General features: G+C 42.2%; 1 protein-coding gene across 6 annotated transcripts in view; it reads left to right on the plus strand.

Annotated features, from left to right (window-relative positions):
* nav1a (neuron navigator 1a) overlaps window positions 1-16029 on the plus strand; it is a 91526-nt gene extending 75497 nt beyond the window's left edge. For 3 of the 6 annotated variants that reach the window (XM_054745943.2, XM_054745941.2, XM_054745948.2), the window contains 24 exons: window positions 2043-2856; window positions 2938-3444; window positions 4339-4380; window positions 4512-4660; window positions 4872-5054; window positions 5554-5633; window positions 5897-5920; window positions 6122-6199; window positions 7707-7790; window positions 9757-9865; window positions 9954-10078; window positions 11551-11723; window positions 11807-11969; window positions 12044-12251; window positions 12332-12417; window positions 12493-12591; window positions 12678-12849; window positions 13677-13942; window positions 14025-14176; window positions 14260-14331; window positions 14422-14627; window positions 14718-14836; window positions 14916-15104; window positions 15705-16029. In XM_054745943.2, coding sequence (XP_054601918.2) covers window positions 2043-2856; window positions 2938-3444; window positions 4339-4380; window positions 4512-4660; window positions 4872-5054; window positions 5554-5633; window positions 5897-5920; window positions 6122-6199; window positions 7707-7790; window positions 9757-9865; window positions 9954-10078; window positions 11551-11723; window positions 11807-11969; window positions 12044-12251; window positions 12332-12417; window positions 12493-12591; window positions 12678-12849; window positions 13677-13942; window positions 14025-14176; window positions 14260-14331; window positions 14422-14627; window positions 14718-14836; window positions 14916-15104; window positions 15705-15800 — 4196 coding nt within the window. In that variant the 3' untranslated portion in view covers window positions 15801-16029. The remainder of the gene's footprint in view (window positions 1-2042; window positions 2857-2937; window positions 3445-4338; window positions 4381-4511; window positions 4661-4871; window positions 5055-5553; window positions 5634-5896; window positions 5921-6121; window positions 6200-7706; window positions 7791-9756; window positions 9866-9953; window positions 10079-11550; window positions 11724-11806; window positions 11970-12043; window positions 12252-12331; window positions 12418-12492; window positions 12592-12677; window positions 12850-13676; window positions 13943-14024; window positions 14177-14259; window positions 14332-14421; window positions 14628-14717; window positions 14837-14915; window positions 15105-15704) is intronic. The other 3 variants (XM_054745945.2, XM_070544611.1, XM_054745946.2) reach the window with 3 other exon arrangements.
* The last annotated feature ends 2789 nt before the right edge of the window (window positions 16030-18818 follow it).

Genomic DNA, 18818 nt, shown 5'->3' on the forward strand with positions numbered 1-18818 from the left:
TAACCTGACTACACATAACAGACAGTTACATTTATTTTACATTTACAGTTTTTTCCATCCATCCATTCATTTTCAGCTGCTTATCCAGAGTCGGGTCACCGGGGCAGCAGCAACTTGGGCCTGCTCTGCCAGGAGAATCCCAAGGCGTTGCCATGCCAGCTTAGAGACATAAGTCCCTCAGGTGTGTCCTGCCTCAGTCTTTAGGTCTTCTCCCAGTAGGACGTGCCCAGACAACACGCTCTCACACCCGAAGCGGCGAGAACTGACACTGGGTGGCCAAGCATTGGGAGTCCCGAATGTGTTGGCGCAGAAAACCTCACCAGGGAGGCATTTTGGAGGCTGCAAAATGCCTCATCACATTCTGATGAATCAAATAGGGCCCCATTATCTGCACATCATGTTTATTTTTTTACATTTTTTTAATATATTTTTAATGTAGGCTTTATGTAGCTTTAGAAGCAGCTGCATTTTATTTTTCAAGACCTGACCAACTGCAACAACCCCAGATCATAGCACTGCCCCCACAGGCTTGCTCACTAGGCACTAGGCATGATGGGTGCATCTGTTAATCTGCCTCTCTTCTTACCCTGATGCACCCATCACTCTGGAACAGGGTCCATCTGGACTCATCAGACCAGTTTTTAATAATGCTTTGGACAGTTTTTAACCCTATTTTAGTAATTTCTGCAATCTCCTTAGATGTTTTCTCTTCTTGGTGCACGCCAATAATCTGACTCTTCTTAGACTAACATCTTTTCCGTGACCACCGGACGTGTCTTTCCACGTGGTTGTTTAAGAAATGATTAGCAACTTATTGCACCAGCTGGGGTTAAATAACTTGTTGCAAGCTGAAAAATAATCACCCATTATCTAATAGGAGACTTGTACCTAATTTCCTAGTTAAAACCAGGCAGTGCATTTTCTAAAGACTTGAATTTATCATTTCACAACAAATGTTCTCTCAAAGGAAGAAGAACACTCACACTCTATTAGACCACTTTGCTCAAAACTGAAAATGTCATGAATTCTTAGCTCACCGTGAATCAGAACGAGTAGGGATTCAGTCTCCTCTATGTGTCACGGTGTCAAACTTTGAGCTCAGCTGCCTCCACAGCTGCTGTCAGTGAATCAGCCTTCATCTGGATCCGAGCTGATACACTCGTCTGCATTGTGTCTGTATGTCTCACTGCACCGACAGTATGTTTCTGCACTCAGACGTTCCTGGAATTAGCAACTTTTGTGTTTGCAGAAGTTTATGATGTGACAAATAAACTCAATTTTCTAATTGACTAAAGAACTCCAGGAGTAATGTGTTGTCAGCGTCATATTCCAGTGGGAGTCCGATCCCAGAGCAATGAGAGTGTGTGGGAGAAAGTCTGCACAAACGTGTGTGTATGTATCGTTTGCGGGTTTCTGGATACTCGTAAGTAACTCCAGATGTCCCGAGGCAGCACGCCGGAGGGTCTCAAGCAACAGCAGCTCTTTGACTCTGTTAATGTCTTGTATATAAACCTCACATAATGACTCCCATTAAATATAAATTATGAGCGCAGGCAGTTCAGATTTGTGTGGGTGGTGCGTATTGTATAGGGCTTATGTGTCTAATAGATTGTTAACATCCAATTTAGACTATTTTTAAGATGAAAAAGTTATGAAAGGAAAGGAATAGTCTTAATTTCCTTCCCAAAGACACATGTGTCCAAAGAATCTTAGTGAGTGGAGAAATTCTGGATTTTTTGCAGATTTTTGCCTACAGACCCGTCATAAACACAGCTAATCCACAGCTATGCTCATCTCCAACTAAGCGTCTGCTGGAAAGTTCAAACACTTACTGGAAAGAGACAACTGGTTTAGCTCATTGGGGTGGAAAAGAGTGGTAACAGTGTGATAACAGTGAGTCTGGCCTTCCAGCTGGGGATTGGCTTTAATCAGCAGACAGTCAGACCTCGTAGGTGTTCCTATTAGATATCCTGCCCTAATGTGGTTTGGCTCAGTCTTTGCTTGATGCTGCTTGAGCTCATCGGAGTTGTTTTCCCCTGTAGGCACCGTGAAGTCAGATGGGAAACCCATGGACAAGTCTCGGTTAGCGGTGAAGAACTCGGGCCTTCAGCGCTCCTCCTCCGATGCAGGTAAAGACAATCGAAATGGCACTGGAGCTGGTGAGCAGCGAAAACCTCCATCGGGATTGGTCAGGCCTTCAGCTGGTGGGAATTTTGGCTTCAAGAAACCTCACACGACTTCCAGCAATGGTGCAAACATTTCCAGTCCACCTGCTGCAACAAGTACAGTCATCAGCTCCATCCCCAGCAGCTCGGTGGCTGTGGGGAAGATTCCAAAAACATCTGGCATTCCTGTTAAGCCATGTGCAAGTGCAGGAGGACGCAAGACAAGTCTGGATGTCTCAAACGGCGACCAAAGCGGGTTTCTGTCTCCAAACGCCAGGACGTCCCTCCAGTACCGCTCACTGCCCCGTCCAGCAAAGACGAGCACCCTGACTCTGACCCGACCAAGCTCAGCTCGTCCAATGAGCACCACCGTGGACTCGGGATCTGCTCTGAACAAATCTTCCACTACAACTCAACAGGGATCCAGGCTCAAAGAGCCCTCCTCGGGTCTTGGTTCAAGTAAGGCAGGGGGGCGTGGGATCCCTAGTCCTGGTCCTGTCAATCAAACAGACAGAGAGAAGGAGAAAGAGAGAGCCAAGGCTAAAGCTGTAGTGTCTGACTCGGAGTGTGGAGGTGGGTTTTTGAAGGCTAGTTCTGCTCAGACCCCCTCTGAAAATGGAGAAAAGCTTCACGGGCTGAGACCACCCAGTTTTGGTAAGAGCTTGGATCTGACCTCATCCAGCACACAGAGGTAATCACACTCTTATGTGACATCTTTAGACATAAAAGCATTATTATGCATTGTTTTAAAGTCATCTTTGTGCTTCTCCAGGTTGTCTGGGGTCCGCAGCTTGGCCAAACCTCCTTCCATGGCCCAATTGGACAAGCTGAACTCCAACAGCTTTGATGTCGAGGTTTACGAGGAACTACCTCCAAAGATTCCTCCCTACTCCAAGCTCCAAGAACTTTGTAGCTCATCAGGAAACTCCTGCCTTACTCCGAGCCTGGCACCTTTACTCAACGTGAACTCCTCTGCCTGCTTTTCCAGCCCTAGCGTCGGACTGGGACCCAGGCAGGTCACTTCCCTCGGGGTTGAAAGGAGCGAAGGGAGCACCTCACCCCTTCTTTACCCACGCATGACTGGGTTACATCGCAGTCTGGAGTCACTGCCATTACAGATGAGTCTGGCCCCAGAGCCCAAGGAAACGGACAAGGACAGGGGAAGGGAGACTCTGGTGAGAGGGTACACCACATTAGAGTCCAAAGACAAACAGCAGGACAGAGGTCCTCCATCCAGCTGGAGCTCTGGAAGTAAAGTCTCATTGACTCTCACAGACAGGTTAGTTCAGTTTGGCAGATTCTGGTGAATAACCCAAACCAACCCCAGAAATACACTCAAAGCAGCTCTTTAGCTTCACCTTCTGGTCAGTTGAGGAACTGCACTTCTATGGTTCAGAGATGGTTTAATGTTCATACACACTATTGTAAATTTAAAAGTCACCTTCTGCTCATTAATGAAGCAGGTGCGGAATCTATTTAGATCACATTAAAACTTACAGAATCAGTAGGTTTAGTAAAAATGTGTATCTGAGACATGGATGTAGTTTTGGGAGGGGCAATTTTTGTCTCCTGCACTTTTTACTGTTCAAAAACAATATTACGTTAAAGGAGTAGGAATGAAAATGACTAAGAAAGTGAAAAACAAAGCTGAATTGAAAGTATTACAGTTTTTATTTTCACTGCCTCCTGCGTACTTGACAGCTCAGCATTCCTGACATTGCATAAAAGAGCCTCTAGGATGCAGTTAAGCACATATTTTTTGCAAACTTATTGTAAAGACCCCCCCCCCCCCCCCTTTCCCCCATACACACACACACACTTCTAAAGTCAAAACTACGTCCATGATCTGAGATGTAACAGGCATTCGGATCAAAGAGAACAAACACAGCTAGCTACTGGAACATGTTTGCCTTTAATGGTCATTTTTCTTGCTCTATTACCTTAAACAAGTTAACCACTCTCTCTCACACTCACGTTAATGGGTTGCAGAGATGTAATTACTAAGAGCCTGTTATCAGTATTGTAGCAGCCCTGCTGACTGAAGTCATAATTGCTGCCTGACACCAGCTGTCTGCCAGTCTTACTGTGGTTCTTTGTGCCCTCTGTCTGTTCGTGAAAGTTTAATAACTCCCTATGCTTGGGCTCAAATAACAGCATTGTTTAATTTCTACAGTCCTCAGAGAGACAGAAACACACTGCCAAAGAAAGGTTTAAGGTACGTGGGGGACTGTTTGTGCAATTACCATAAAATATTAAATCATTACCAAAACGATTTGGTTCATAACCATGAATAAAACTAAACCTGTCTCTGGTTGATGTTGACGTTGACCGACCGTGTGTTTGTAGTTTCAACGGTGCTTCTCAAGCTGAGGAGGAAGGGAAGGAGAAAGGAGAGAGGAGACACTCTCACACGGTTCTCAGCATGACCGACTCTCTCACCCTCCCACTGCTGGCCTCACCCACCTCTCTGCCTCGCACCTCCAAGACTGCTATGGGTGTGTATCCTTATACTCACACACACACACACACACATACACACACACACACACACACACACACACACACACACACACACACACACACACACACACACACACACACACACACACACACACACACACACACATTATCTCTATGATAATTAAAGTCACACGTGTGCTCACAAAGTTTGACATGTACTTGTTAATGACGTCGGTGTTCCAACAGTCCCGAGCCCTGTTGGCGGGCCTCCCAGGATGACTCGGTCCAACAGCATCCCAACACATGATGCCTCCATGGAACTGTATGGGGCGTCGCCACTCGGCAGCACCTTATCATTGGCTGATCGCCCACGCAGCATGGGGATGGTTCGGTCTGGGTCCTTCAGGGACCGAGAACCCAACGATGAAGGTTTTAGTTTTTCTAGTCTTTAACCCTTTAGGCCCTAGACCTTTTTTCTTTGGGCCCTGGCGCCTCCCAATTGGGGGCCTTTGGAGTTTCATGTCCCAAGTGTCAGTGATTGTTTGCATTCCCCGAGCACAGCTACAGCTACAATCAAAACAATTTAGATTGTAAACAAAGCAATTTTTGGTTTTTGATACATTAAGGTAAAATAACACTTGAACTTTATTTTAGAAGAGCTGCCCTGTGTGAAAGTGCTGACAGGATGGAGGTTTTGAGTTCAAATTCCCTTTAGGAAATTTAGTCAGTTGTTTTATTTATTTATATTATTGATTGTGGTTTTAGTTGTGTTTGGAGAATGTAGACAGTCGTAGATGTTTGGGACATGGAACTGTAGAGGCCCCCAATTGGGGGGCATTATGGTTAAACAGGATAAAGGTCGTCCTGGTGATTTCTACCTTCAGCTGCTTGTTTGCTGATTTTGTTTCTCTTGACGTTCCCTCTTCAGTTCACGGGTCTGTGCTCTCTCTGGCTTCGAATGCCTCATCGAGCTACTCTTCGGTGAGTGTGGGCAGCACGCAGAAACAGGTAGATTAGTTTGTTTTTAAAGCTGGATATGTGTGTGTGTGTGTGTGTGTGTGTGTGTGTGTGTGTGTGTGTGTGTGTGTGTGTGTGTGTGTGTGTGTGTGTGTGTGTGTGTGAGTGTGTGTGTGGGGGGGGTGCTTTTCTCTTGTTTCACACAGCACACACCTAAGACTGTACCCTGTACCTTATTAGTCTCCTCTTCTTTCTTCCGTCCCTTCTCTTTTTTTTTATCTATCATCTTGACTTTTAATGCTCTTCTCTCCAAGGCCGAGGAAAGGATTCAGGGGGAGGTAAGTGTCGTCTCCACAGCCCAGCCCCTTCCTCGTCTTGACTGTTTCTTTCTTCTTCATCCATCAGCTCATCCCTGTTGTGTTTGGGAGTTTAAGTTCATTTTATGATCACCATCATCTCATTTGTTTCATTTCAGCTATTTTCAGCTGAAATAATGTTTTTTTCTGCAACATAATGAAGAGTTATGTTCTTCCTCACAGCAAATTCGCATGTTGAGGAGAGAGCTGGAGTCGTCGCAGGAGAAGGTGTCCAATCTGACCACTCAGCTGACAGCTAACGTACGTTAACCCATTAACCTTTCTCCCCACCTTCCTCATTGGCAGACAGGTAGAGAATATTATAACAGGCGCTAAGTAAAGCTTCTTGTTAGGATTTTATGGGCTGCTGCTTGTTGGGGACACAAATTCTTTTGTGGGTTCAATTTATTCTCATTTTATTCACAATTGTTTTGCTCCTGCTTCATGCCTGATTTATTTACTTTTCTTTTCAGTCAGTTGTAACGTAGTTTGGTAGGTAGCCTACATTTCCCAAAGTCGTTGCATATTTTTCAGACTTTCTGATGAAAACTAAATTGAAACGGATTGCAGAAAAGTTCCAGGAGTTCATGACGAGTCTGTGAGAATTTTAACACTTCATGTTGCTTGAGTCACAGTCTTATGTGTAGGCCTCGCCAAACAAGCAAGAACTGTCAATAAACATTAAAGGGAAACTAGACAGTTTTGGCTTGCTTTTAGCACCCCTAGTGTCCGTTAGTCAAAGCAAAAGTGAAACGCATTTCGTCGAAGTGTGTTCGTCTTTTTAACACCTTAATCTAAATGCTGAAATGTCTCCTCAGCCTTCATTAGTTTCTACAGGAGTGGTTTGCTTAAGTAAATCAAACAAATCAGCTGTGGTCATGATCTAAAACCTACAGGAAATGTGCTGGAAGCAGACTCAAGCGCTGGCATGTCAGCTCCACTTTACTAAATCAAACAGGGGCCGGATCGGCACTCTGAAGTTGCAAGTGCGGTATTCTGGCTACAGAGGGTGGTGGGGGTCTGAGGGACATTTCATTAACCATGTAAAGGATTGTTTTAGCACATACTGGCTCAAGAAAATGATTTAAAAATATGAAAACTTTGCATAGTATGCCTTTAAACGTGGCAAATTTCCAAAACCTTTCCTTTTGTATAGCATCCATGATTTTTTTTCTTCTCTCCCTGAACATTCCTCATTTAGCTTTTATGCACTCCCAAGTCTGGGCTCCCCACTCTGTATCTAACAGAGTTGTGTATTTGTGAGGTTCCTAGTCAGCATTGTCTTTGTTCAGCAGCAGAATACAGATATTAGACACAGACTCAGGCAGAACACATCAGTCATGTCTTCATTTGTGTACTTCTTCCCTTGAGACTTTTAATATTAATGATTTCATTAAATCTAATCAAATGTGCCAAATGTAAAACCGTGTGATTAAGGGCTTGTTTGATTATGCCACCATGGTGTTATGCTCTGGACAGAATAATAAAAAAAAAATCTCATGTGAGTTAGGTTAAGCAACAGAACAGTTTTGCTTGGATATTTTCCTGTTCAACCTTTGTTTTATTCACCCTTCAAGCACCTCGTTTAAAAGGGTTAAAGAGCAGCAAATCTGTTCCTGTTAATGCTTGTTTCCAGCTTCATTATTGCTTCTCCTTCTTAATCTCCATTTAAATGTGATCAGATAAACATCTTGATGATATTCTCTCCGAGACAAGTACTTTCAAAATTTAACAATCTTTCTTTTTTCCCCCCATTTTTTCCACGCAGGCTAATCTGGTAGCGGCCTTTGAACAGAGCTTGTCCCTGATGACGGCTCGGCTGCAGAGTCTGTCGATAAGCCATGAACAAAAGGTACCACTACGGCTGAATTGTTACACTCAAACATGCACACAAACCTGAATTCCAGCCACATTCCAGCATTTATCTATAAGAGCAGCCGGTGAAGAGCCAGCGTGGCGAGACGTGACTTTGATCCCAGCGGGAGCTAGGTCTAGCTTAGACGTTCAGGTGGTGGATGCATAGGATGAGAGAGAAAAGAGGATCAATAAAAAAAGAAGAAAAAAAACTACACCCAGAAAGCTTGCACTCAAAACAACATTCCTGCATTCTTCGGCCTGTTTTGGTGAGAGCGACCTGATCACCGCTCGAGGTGATGCTCAGTTTATGAATCTGAGGAGTCTGAGGAGTTCTTCACACCTTGCTGCTCCCTCTGAAAGCTCTGTCTGGGCCGCACATGAACACTCTTTGTTGTTAGTGCCAGGGCGCTGACCTGTGCAGCTCAGCCTGCAGCAGAGACTCCTTAACCTTGAAGAGATGGACCCAGGGGATCCATTTAGAGTAAAGTGGGATTGACTTCAGAAGACAACACAGAAAGGCTCTGTTGTTCTGGACTCTTTATCACTTTGTTGATGCGACAAGGAGGATAAAGTTCAGTATGAGCACAATTTAAAAATTGCATTTATTTGTCATTTACACAATCTGGTAAAAATGAATGCCAGAGAGAGTGAGGGTTTAAATACCAGCTGGTTGCATTTTCTCACCATAACTCTTTCCTGCCTCCAACCTGCAGCTCTGGAACCACTTGTGGCTCTTCGGCCCTTCTAACTCAGCTCCTTAAAGCTTTGAACAAGAGTTACTTGAAACAGTGTAATATCTATGCTTAAGTGGCCAAACGGGAAGAGAGGTTTCAGCAGTTTTGTCATCCAAAATTGTCCAAAGTGTGCATGCATTTTCCACAGCAGAATATAACTAATAATACAAGTGATTTCTCTTTATTTTAGAATCACAGTTTGCTTAAAACAATAAAATTGGTTCTATTTTTAAAGGGATACTTCACCCCAAAGTGAAATTTAATCTGTTGCCACATTCTCCAGAGTTAGATAAGTGGGTTAAAACATTATGTAACCAGCCCAGTCATTCTCCTAATCTGGAAGTATTCCGTTAGCTTTAGCTTAGCATAATCAATGGAAGTGAATGGTAACAGCTAGCATTTAACTCATTCACTGCCAGCCATTTCCTGATCAGAAAAACCCATCGCTGCCAGTGTTTTTCAGCATTTTCACTGTTTTTTTTAAGAGTCACAGAACGTTACAAGCTAGGATGATGTCGACGCCAAAACTACCCAAACAAAGAGTAGACTATCCTCTTACATCAGGAAGAGTCTGCGCATTTCGAGCGTTATCTGTTCTTTCATAATTCGTTGTCGAATTGTGATCGGCAGAAGCTGTTCCGGTTCGCGCCTCACTTTTTTTACAGCAGCGGCCCAAAACGATCTCCTAACAAATGGGTTTTCTGCTTCCTGATCACATGATCTGTGACATACGCGGATGAAGATCAGCTTTAGAGCTGGATTGTTTGTTCTCATGGTGCGGGGGCTCGTTCCGACACCCACACAGTACAAAAATGCAAATGACGACTTTAGTCGTCAATGGCAGCTGTTAATATAAAAAAATAAATAAATTCAATAACGACCCTAATTTTTCTTAGTGGCTTCAATAATAATGCAAACTACAAGAAACACCGAGGAGTTAGAGAAGAAGATTTTGACTTGAGACTGCACACTGACAGCACTGCGGTAAGCCGTCGCTGTAAGAGGACATGAGACGTAAACTCATTGTGTCCAGTCGGGTTAAGGTTAGAGAAGATGCTACACAAATACAGGCCATTTACCATTACTGTTTTACCATCAAGCTAGCTGTTTGTTTACATAATACCAAATATTACAGCATATTGCAGAAACACGGCATCCACCTGCTAATGTCATCTCTCTGATTTGTTAAGCAAACACCACTGTGACGTTTATCAACCTTTCATTCAGGACACAGAGCTGGTGGAGCTGCGGGAGACAATCGAGTCCCTGAAGTCTAAGAACGAAGAAGCTCAAGCTGCCATCCATGGAGCCTTAAACAACCCAGATAACATGAAAGGTTTGCAGATCGACCAATTCATCTCTTCCTCTCTTTTTTTTTTTTTGCACCAAGCTGGACACTGAAGGGTAATTTTGTCTTTTTCCAGACCTGCGTATCCGCCGTCAGAACTCCTGTGAGAGCATCTCCAGCCTCAACAGTCTGGCCAGTTTGTCGAGTCTAGGAAGCTTAAAGGATCAGGACGCAAAGAAGAATAAGAAGAAGAAGAGCTGGGTAAGAAAAAGAGGTTTCGGTTTAGGCAAGTTTTTCATCAAGCAGCTTGGTGTTTGTGTGAAAACATATTAAACATGTCTTGAACAGCATGGATGAAGTGTGACAAGTCTCTCCCTCCTCTGTTATTTCACTGTTTCAGGTCTTTGAGGTGAGTTTCACCTATTTATAAATGTGGAACTTCCTAAATGTTTTTGTCGCAAAGCATGATTTGAAACTGCTCCATCTCTGCTGATTGACCTTCAACACCATCGATGAATCAGCTGCCATTAGCGATAAGTCGGTTTGAGTGGCAAGCAGCAGACATGATCAGCCTCACACTGGAAGAGACTAACTTAATTTCATTAAATGTGTGCATTAATGTTCATCCTCGTTTTACTTGTTTCATTCAATTCAATTCAAATTCAAAGATACTTTATTACTCCCAGAGGGACACATTCTTAAGTATTTTACTCTCCAGAAATAACTTTTGTTTTCATTTTTGTTTCCAACATCAGCTAACGTTTACTGACACAACACTTTGGTGTTAAATGTAATGGCCGAAATCTCAAAGGAATAGTTTGTCAATTTTTGGGGATGCATGATTATGCTGACAACCCTGAGCACCTCAATGCTCATGTAAGTCTACATGTACTGTTCCTAGTTAGCTTCGCCCAAAGAGAAAATTGTATTATAAATTAAATCTTTGATCTGGATTTTTATAAATCAAATGGTAAAAAAAAAAAAAAAAACTTGAAAAGACATCTTTGAAGGTGCCATTGTAGCAGACAGAGTCTAAAATCTGATATTATATTTTGTCTTTTACAGTGACCTTGAGAGCTTTGAAAAGCGCTTAAAATAAAATGTATTATTATTATTATTATTATTAAAATAATAATAATAATAATAATAATAATAATTATTATTATTATTATTATTATTATTATTATTATTAAAAAATTATCAGTTATTTTCAAGGACAATAGCACAATTCCATTTATTTTTTAAATCATCTGTTTTAATAAATAATTATTTATCAAATAAAGAACCTTTACATCAACAAACAATAAATAATAAAAATATGCATGACACCAACTTCCCACTCCATTTCTTATATAAGCTCTACAGGCTTAAAAATGACAAAATTTATATTTTTGTGTTTGTTTTTCCATTTTATATTTATATATGGATGAGCTGTTTTATAAATTAGAGTCCATTAAACAAACAAAAAAAAAATGTTTTTCCAGACTGTAAATGTAACAAAATTTGCAAAAATCTCTGCGTCTCTGCGGGTGACAAACTGACTTTTTAGAATGTCTCCTCGAATTTTCTGGAGGTGTTTTTTTTTTATTTTTTTGCTGAAAAGTGACAAACTATTCCATTAGTGTCCAGCATGTAATAAATTATTTTAATCATTTCCCTCTTGTTTTGTCTCCTGGTTATTAAGTGGGTTAATTTATTTCTGTTTATGTGTCTTTATTTGTGTTTCTGTGTAGCTGAGAAGCTCCTTCAACAAGGCCTTCAGCATTAAAAAAGGCTCCAAAACCTACTCAGACATTGAGGAAATTGCCACCCCAGACTCCTCAGCTCCCAACTCACCAAAGATGGCTCACAATAGTTCCGAAGCAGGAGAGAACCTCAAAATGTTGGCATCCACCTCCTCTTCAATGTGAGTACAAAGATCAACAATGAGCATCAGCTTAGCCTCTGTGTGGCAGTTTGTCTCTGACGAGAGCTTGTTGGCTACCTCAGAATCGTGGAAACGGCAGAAGAAGGAGACGACGGTGATACGGCGGTGTCAGAATTACGCTCGGAACTCTGGGAGAAAGAGAGGAAGCTGACAGACATTCGGCTGGAGGCCTTAAGTTCTGCTCATCAGCTGGAGCAGCTCAGAGAAGCCATGCACAACATGCAGGTGTGTGCCTCTGGTCTGTCTGACTTTTTTAATCTGCAGCCTGGACGTAAAATTCAAATCTCCTTGTGTTCTAGTCAACCGTGGAGAACCTGAAGGCAGAAAATGACCACCTAAAAACAGGAAGTCAGCTTCAGCTGCCCGGCTCCGGTAGCTCCGGGCCTACCTCATCCACATCCCAGCCTTCGGGCTTGGCCTCCATCCTGGGCCCCTCACTGAGGGAGCCAATGAGCATTTCCCTCACCAAGTCCTTCAGCCTCAGTCTGAATGATTGTAAAGATCCAGGTGAAACTCAAACTAAACCTTTCACAGAAGTTGTCTCATGCATACGTGCTGTTTGTAAAATAATCTATTTCCTCCTGTAGAAGTGTATTCTGTTGACTCACAAAGCATCTCTCACTGTGATGAAGTGTGTGCAAAAGTTCTAGTCCATGTCGGGGATCAAACTGAGGTAAACACAAACTGGCTTCAGCTTTTAATCAGGTGAAGAAGTATTTCTTTTTATCTGATCAGTGTTTTTCTGTAGGAGAGTAAACAGAAGCAGAATTTCTACCTGGGCTCGGTTCCGATCAGTACGAGGACTGACTGGGCCTCTCTTGACTCTCTCGTTGCTAAAATGTTCAAAGTAAGTCTAATTTTGACTTCCTATCAAGGTTTGACACAGGTGATGGCTTTGATCAGTTGGCTAACTTTAAGTTGTCTTTTGTTTAGGATTATTTAAGTCACGTGGACCCGACCGCCAGCTTGGGTCTGACCCACGAGTCCCTGCTCATGTATCAGCTGAGCCACGGAGAGCAGAGGGTGATGGGAGGGGAGAGACCTCAAAGATTACCTCATCAGTGTCTCAACAATGGGCCTGCTCAAATTTATGTCACCTTAAAAGGTTAGAAGTACAGAAGTACCAGTAAAAAGTAGGACTGTTGAAGATGAGTTTGATTTAAATTAAATTAAATAAAAAATACAGTTTTGCATCATTTCTGCATCTGAATGAGAAGTTGATTTCTAATGAAACCCCACTTTAGCAGGTGGTCCGCTCTTCTTGACAAACACTTCTCAAAGTTCAGATTTTGTTTTATCATTGAACAAATTTTATTCTTAACGAGGGGTGAACATTTGCCCTATTTGGGGGGCGAGCAAGTGCAGCAGCAAAAGCATAGGGCCCAAAGTGTTAACGCATTAATTACGATGAATTAGTTCGAATAAATAAAGTGTTAAAATGTGTCCATCAGTCACACATATACTAATATTTGCACATCCCAACAAATCCCACAGTATGTATGTTATCTGTGCCTCATTAATATTGTTTTTGATTTAAAAGATTTCTTGGGCGCAAATTGTCTTAAAAAATTAAAATGTGATTAATCTGGATTAATTCATTACAAAGCCTCTAATTAATTAATTAAGTTTTTAAATCAAGTCACGCCCCTATTCTTATCGTATTGCAGAATATTTTGACATTACTTCAGGGACATTTCTGGTAAATAAATGTCTTTGTGTCTTTAAAACATTTAAAGTTTTTATTCAAAATGGAATTTTGTTCCAAAGATTAAACATATATAATATAAACATTTGTGTTTATCTTGACTTTGTCCTTGGTCCTGATGAATTTGTACTCACCAACACACATTTACCTGATAAAAATAATTTACGTTTACAGTCATTTTTGACTGATTTGAGTAGTTAGAGTAGTGACAGCCTCATCTTTTGCAGGTCTGAGAGAAAACAGCGTTGACTCTCTGGTGTTTGAGACTCTAATTCCGAAGCCCATGATGCTGCACTACATCAGCCTGCTCATGAAGCACAGGCGTCTGGTTATGTCTGGACCCAGCGGAACAGGAAAGACGTATCTGGCCCAGCATCTGGCCCACTACCTCCTGCAGCGAAGTCGAATAGACTTGTTGGATGCTGAGCGAGAGTCGTGTGTTCTGGGTCGCAGCGCTGCTGTCACCTTCAACATGCACCGCCAGTCACAGAAGGTAAAACACAACCAGAGATTGTAGCAGTTATTTGTTTTGTTACCCTACATTTATAATTTTGTTCCAATTTTTTACAATGCAGGACTTGCAGTTGTACCTGTCAAACTTAGCAAATCAGATTGACAGGGAGAGTGGAGGAGAGATGCCATTGGTCATCATCATTGATGACATCAGTGATCCAGCAGCCATCACTGAACTCGTGAACGGAGCGCTCACCTGCAAGTATCACAAATGGTGTGACCTTCAGTTAATCTGTTTCACTAGAGATTTAATCTAAGATTTGTTTCATAAAACTCAGACACTGTTTTCTGCTTCAGCCCATACATCATTGGTACCACCAATCAGCCTGTGAAGATGTCATCTAATCACGGGTTACACCTCAGTTTCAGGTACTCTCTGAGTCAGATGATGTTTTCACTTATTCCTTCTCAATCTTACATTTTTGTTTATAAAATGTGTTGCATGTTGTTTGGTGACAGGATGGTGACATTCTCTAATAATGTGGAACCTGCCAACGGGTTCCTCCTGAGGTACCTGCACCGTAAAGCCACAGAGACCTACCAGGAGGAGGAGCATGATTCAGCTCACCACCAGGCACTTCTCCATGTTCTTGACTGGATCCCTCAGCTCTGGTACCATCTGCACACCTTCCTGGAGAAACACAGTACCTCAGACTTCCTCATTGGTGAGAGTCCTTGGATGATGGGTCATTTTGGTCTAACTGGTTGAGATTCCAAAGAAAATAGAAGGATTATAATGGTGTTTCCTCCCACAGGTCCCTGCTTCTTCCTGTCATGCCCTGTGTCCGTGGAAGAGTTCAGGCAATGGTTCATTGACCTGTGGAACCACTCCATCATTCCGTACCTGCAGGAGGGAGCCAAAGACGGCATCAAAGTGAGCATGTTTGTTTTATCATGAGACTCCACATAAAGAAAACGACATCACTACAGCAGCCTTGTGTTTGTCGTCTCAGGTACATGGTCACAAAGCAGTATGGGAGGATCCAGTGGAGTGGGTGAGAGGGACTCTTCCATGGCTCAATGCACAGCAGGACCAGTCCAGGCTCTTCCACCTTCCCCCTCCCAGCACAGGGCTGCCTAGTGAGGAGAAGAAGCTTCCTAAAGACACACCTCCACCCAGCACTCTAGAGTCAGACCCTCTGGTGAGAGAGAGCATGGAACATGGGAGATGTGATGATTCCTGTCGATCCTGTTGAATGGCAGATTTCCTCTCCACAGTCGCTACATGCTTGCTAAGGATGGGAATTGCTGTAAAGTCACTGACACAGCAAGTCAGCGATTCGTTGCAATCTGCTGGGTTTCCTTGGATAGGAAACTTAACTAACTGGCACAACTGATAAGTGGATTCAATGGGAATGTTTACTTTGTACAGTGCCTTGTAACGACTCTTTTTGTGAATATATGAATAAGCTGAATTGAAATCGCATAAAATTAAAAACACTTCATCATAAAATATCTTCATTAATTCATACGTTGAAATATCGTCTTCCACTTGCGATGCTTAAATCTTCCACTAGAGAGCAGGAGACATGCATTTTTGAGGAAATGACTCAGTCATGTGCCTCTGTAACTGTGATAGGATTCTTTTGGTGTTACATAGTTCAAAATATAGCTGAAATATGGAAAAATAATCATTATATATCCTAAAAACTCTAAAAACACACCAAGGTGTATTTAATGTACCTCTGTAAATTATAACATGCACTTTGACTCACTCTGTGTCTCATCTTTGTACTTCCCAGATGGCCATGCTGCTGAAACTCCAAGAGTCGGCCAACTACATCGAGTCTCCGGAGCGAGAGGGCTGTCTGGATCCCACTCTGCAGACTATGCTTTGAGATGACCGCCTACAATGATTAAAAACTACAGACTTCATGTTAAAGCTCGGCCCCGATAAGAGTTCAAAAGACTCTGTGCTAAACTTTTTTGTGTGCTCAGTGAGCAGTTTGAAAGTTAAAGAAGGATTCTGGGTTCAGAGATAGCTCTGGCCTGATCCCCACCATAGGAAAGACAAGAAAACTGCTTTCATAAGGAGCTGTGATGATCATGTTGAGGAAAGACGTGGACTTGGACGTGGTCCTTCTTCGTGCCTCAGTTTGGCCCACATGGGTTGATGTTTAATCTGCAAGTGCATGGTGACTGGAATGGAATGATGCAAAATATTACCTATAGTGTTGCTCATCCAGACTTATTTTATTTCTGTTCGGCTGCCACAAACTTAACAGCTTCTGCCGCTCGCTGGTTTTTATTTCCATCATTTCTGGAGTTCATGAAACCTGTGACAGACTGCCCCCCCCCCCCCCCCCCCCCCCCCCCCCAACACTTAGGACCATCACTCGATGACAGCCCAAATGCACTTTATTTTTTACATGTGAAAATTGGATTTTAGAGGGCTGAGTCGGTGACTGTGTCAAACAGGGGGGCTCGTCAGTCTGGCCTAACGGTGCAGTTGATGAGTACATCCAGTAGATGGCAGCATCTGTAACATCTGCCTCTGCTGGTGAACTTTGACTTCTCAAAGGTGCTCAGCAGATTTGGACACGTTCAAAAACAAAATTGTGATCACGGCCTTGAATGTTTTTGTCTTTTCAACTCAGCGTTGTCTTTTATTTTGTTTATTTTACATCCAATATCAGAACTGTGAAGCTGTTAGAGGAACCTGCATGAATGATAAAGGACTCAGTAGGTGGTTTAACTGAACTTATAACAGAAACACGACGCAGATTCAATATTACTTGTTGATCAAGTTTTACCATTTCTGGCTACGCTTGCGTACGGTCTGTATTCAAATAAACTGTTCTTGTAAAATCCACCAATACCCGCTTTTAAAACTCCAAATTTTGTAGGATTTTATACTGATTCATCTTCTTTGACACCCCGCTGAGTCTGAAACCACACCGCTCTCATGATCAGTTTTTAATGCTTCAGCTCCCAAAGCAGAAGTGAAGTTAAGTTTGAATGCAAAACATTTTCCTTCCTTCCTCTTTACACTTAGTCATATGGTTATTTTTATCTCTTTCTTTTTCAAAGTGGAAACGAGTCTGCTCTCATGCATTAAGTTATAAGAAGAGTTTCTATCAAAATTTAAATGCTTCCTCCCGTTTTTGTTCCCTATGTTTTGCACAAGAGATTTGTTTGAAAGAGTAGATTACAGTATTTATTGCTCATATCTTGACTGTTATGTGATGAAAGAGAAAATGTCTGTTGGAGGATGAAACCGCTGGTTGTGGAGAACTGTCCGCCTCTGACCCTCAAGTACCTCAGACTGCCATCATTCTGTCCAGATGTTTCCACACTTTTCCACTGAAGGTGCTGGTGTAAAGCATAGACACAATGCCTCAGTTTAGCTGTGCCTGAAACCCAGTTTGGCCTAAACCTGCTTGAATCTACCACCTGGAGGCCTCAGTTAGAAGTTAGAAGGAAACATGAAATATTTCCTTTTACCCGACTCTGATGTCACTTTATTTTTATGGGTTATCGTTTTGGTCCTTCAGGTGGATCAGCTGTTTGTAAAGATGGAGCGTGAGTCCATTTATCACAGCCGGGCATGCTTGTGTGCAAGTTTGACACGATCTTGAACATTAAAGATTTGACATCATTCAGGAGTTGCGTGAGAGTGGCGATCAACAGGTTTTCAGATTGAGATTAAAGCTTGAGATGAATGGATTCCTTTTTCTTTCATTGGACCTACAGTTGAACCTTATTACGAGAGATTTTTAATAACTGGATTTCTTCCTCTTTTCGAGTTATTTTTACCAGCAGAGGTTTGTTTTCTCATAGAAATGTTTGTAAAGTTTTTTTTGTACATGACCTCGCCATTGTAAACAGTGTAAATAGTCACCGCATCTGCGACAACAATCACAGAAGCGGAGAGATCAGAGAGAAGTTTGGGCCCATGTATGCAGAAAATGAGCATCCTCTGTGGTTTTACTGTCTTCCTCCCACAGGGTGACACACTTGGCTTAAAAGTGGGCTTAATAATGGTTGTACGCCATCTCTCTTTAATCACATTGAACCCCACGTGTTTAACTTGAAGCACTGGACATAATAAAGTCATGCCATTTTTCAACACCAAATCTTGTCCTGATGTCACTTTTATACCACCAAGGGGTGGTAGAGGCTGTTTTTCTTTACTTGCTGTGCAATTCTATGTGAGACTTGCAAAGAGTTGTTAATATTTGCAGACAGCATGCTGAATAACCTCAGATCACAGAAATAGTGTTTACGTCCTAAAGGACTAATACAAAGCAAGCACATTGCTGCCTTATAAAATTGGCTAGCATAGACACCTAGACAATCTTTTGCAATGGCAAAGCATTTTTGTTCTGCAGGTTGGTCAAGCCATGCTCTGTTGTAGCCACAGCAGGTCTACCATTGGAACAAACAATTACAGGTCTGGCCAATGACAATGGTCTGTTTGTAGAGAGACATCGATTAGGCTTAGCACCAGAGCTGCAATGTGGTAAAGACTACAAACATGACGTTGACTCAGGAACTGCACTTGTTTGAATTAGCTATGAACTTTGGACAATTTAGACTTGAGCCTTTCTTTGAAACATGAAAAGGCTGTAAATTCGCTCCAATCTTCAAAGATTCCAAATAAAGATCAAACAAATGCTAGTTTTTAATACTTTACATGGCTTTCCATTGTCTTTTGTTTTGTTTTTATTCCATGGTTATTTTTAAGTAACTCAGTGTTTAAGTCTGAATGTCAAGAGCCACAGCATACAGTCATCTAACCTATCAGCAGCATCAGTGTTCATTATTTATATTTCTGTATAGATAACCTTTAAATGAGAAACTGAAGCAGAAAGGCTTCTAAGACAACCCTTGCATATACCGCTATACATCATTGT

Source organism: Nothobranchius furzeri, chromosome 15 (assembly GCF_043380555.1).
Source record: "Nothobranchius furzeri strain GRZ-AD chromosome 15, NfurGRZ-RIMD1, whole genome shotgun sequence".
In the NCBI taxonomy this organism is placed as follows: Eukaryota; Metazoa; Chordata; class Actinopteri; order Cyprinodontiformes; family Nothobranchiidae; genus Nothobranchius; species Nothobranchius furzeri.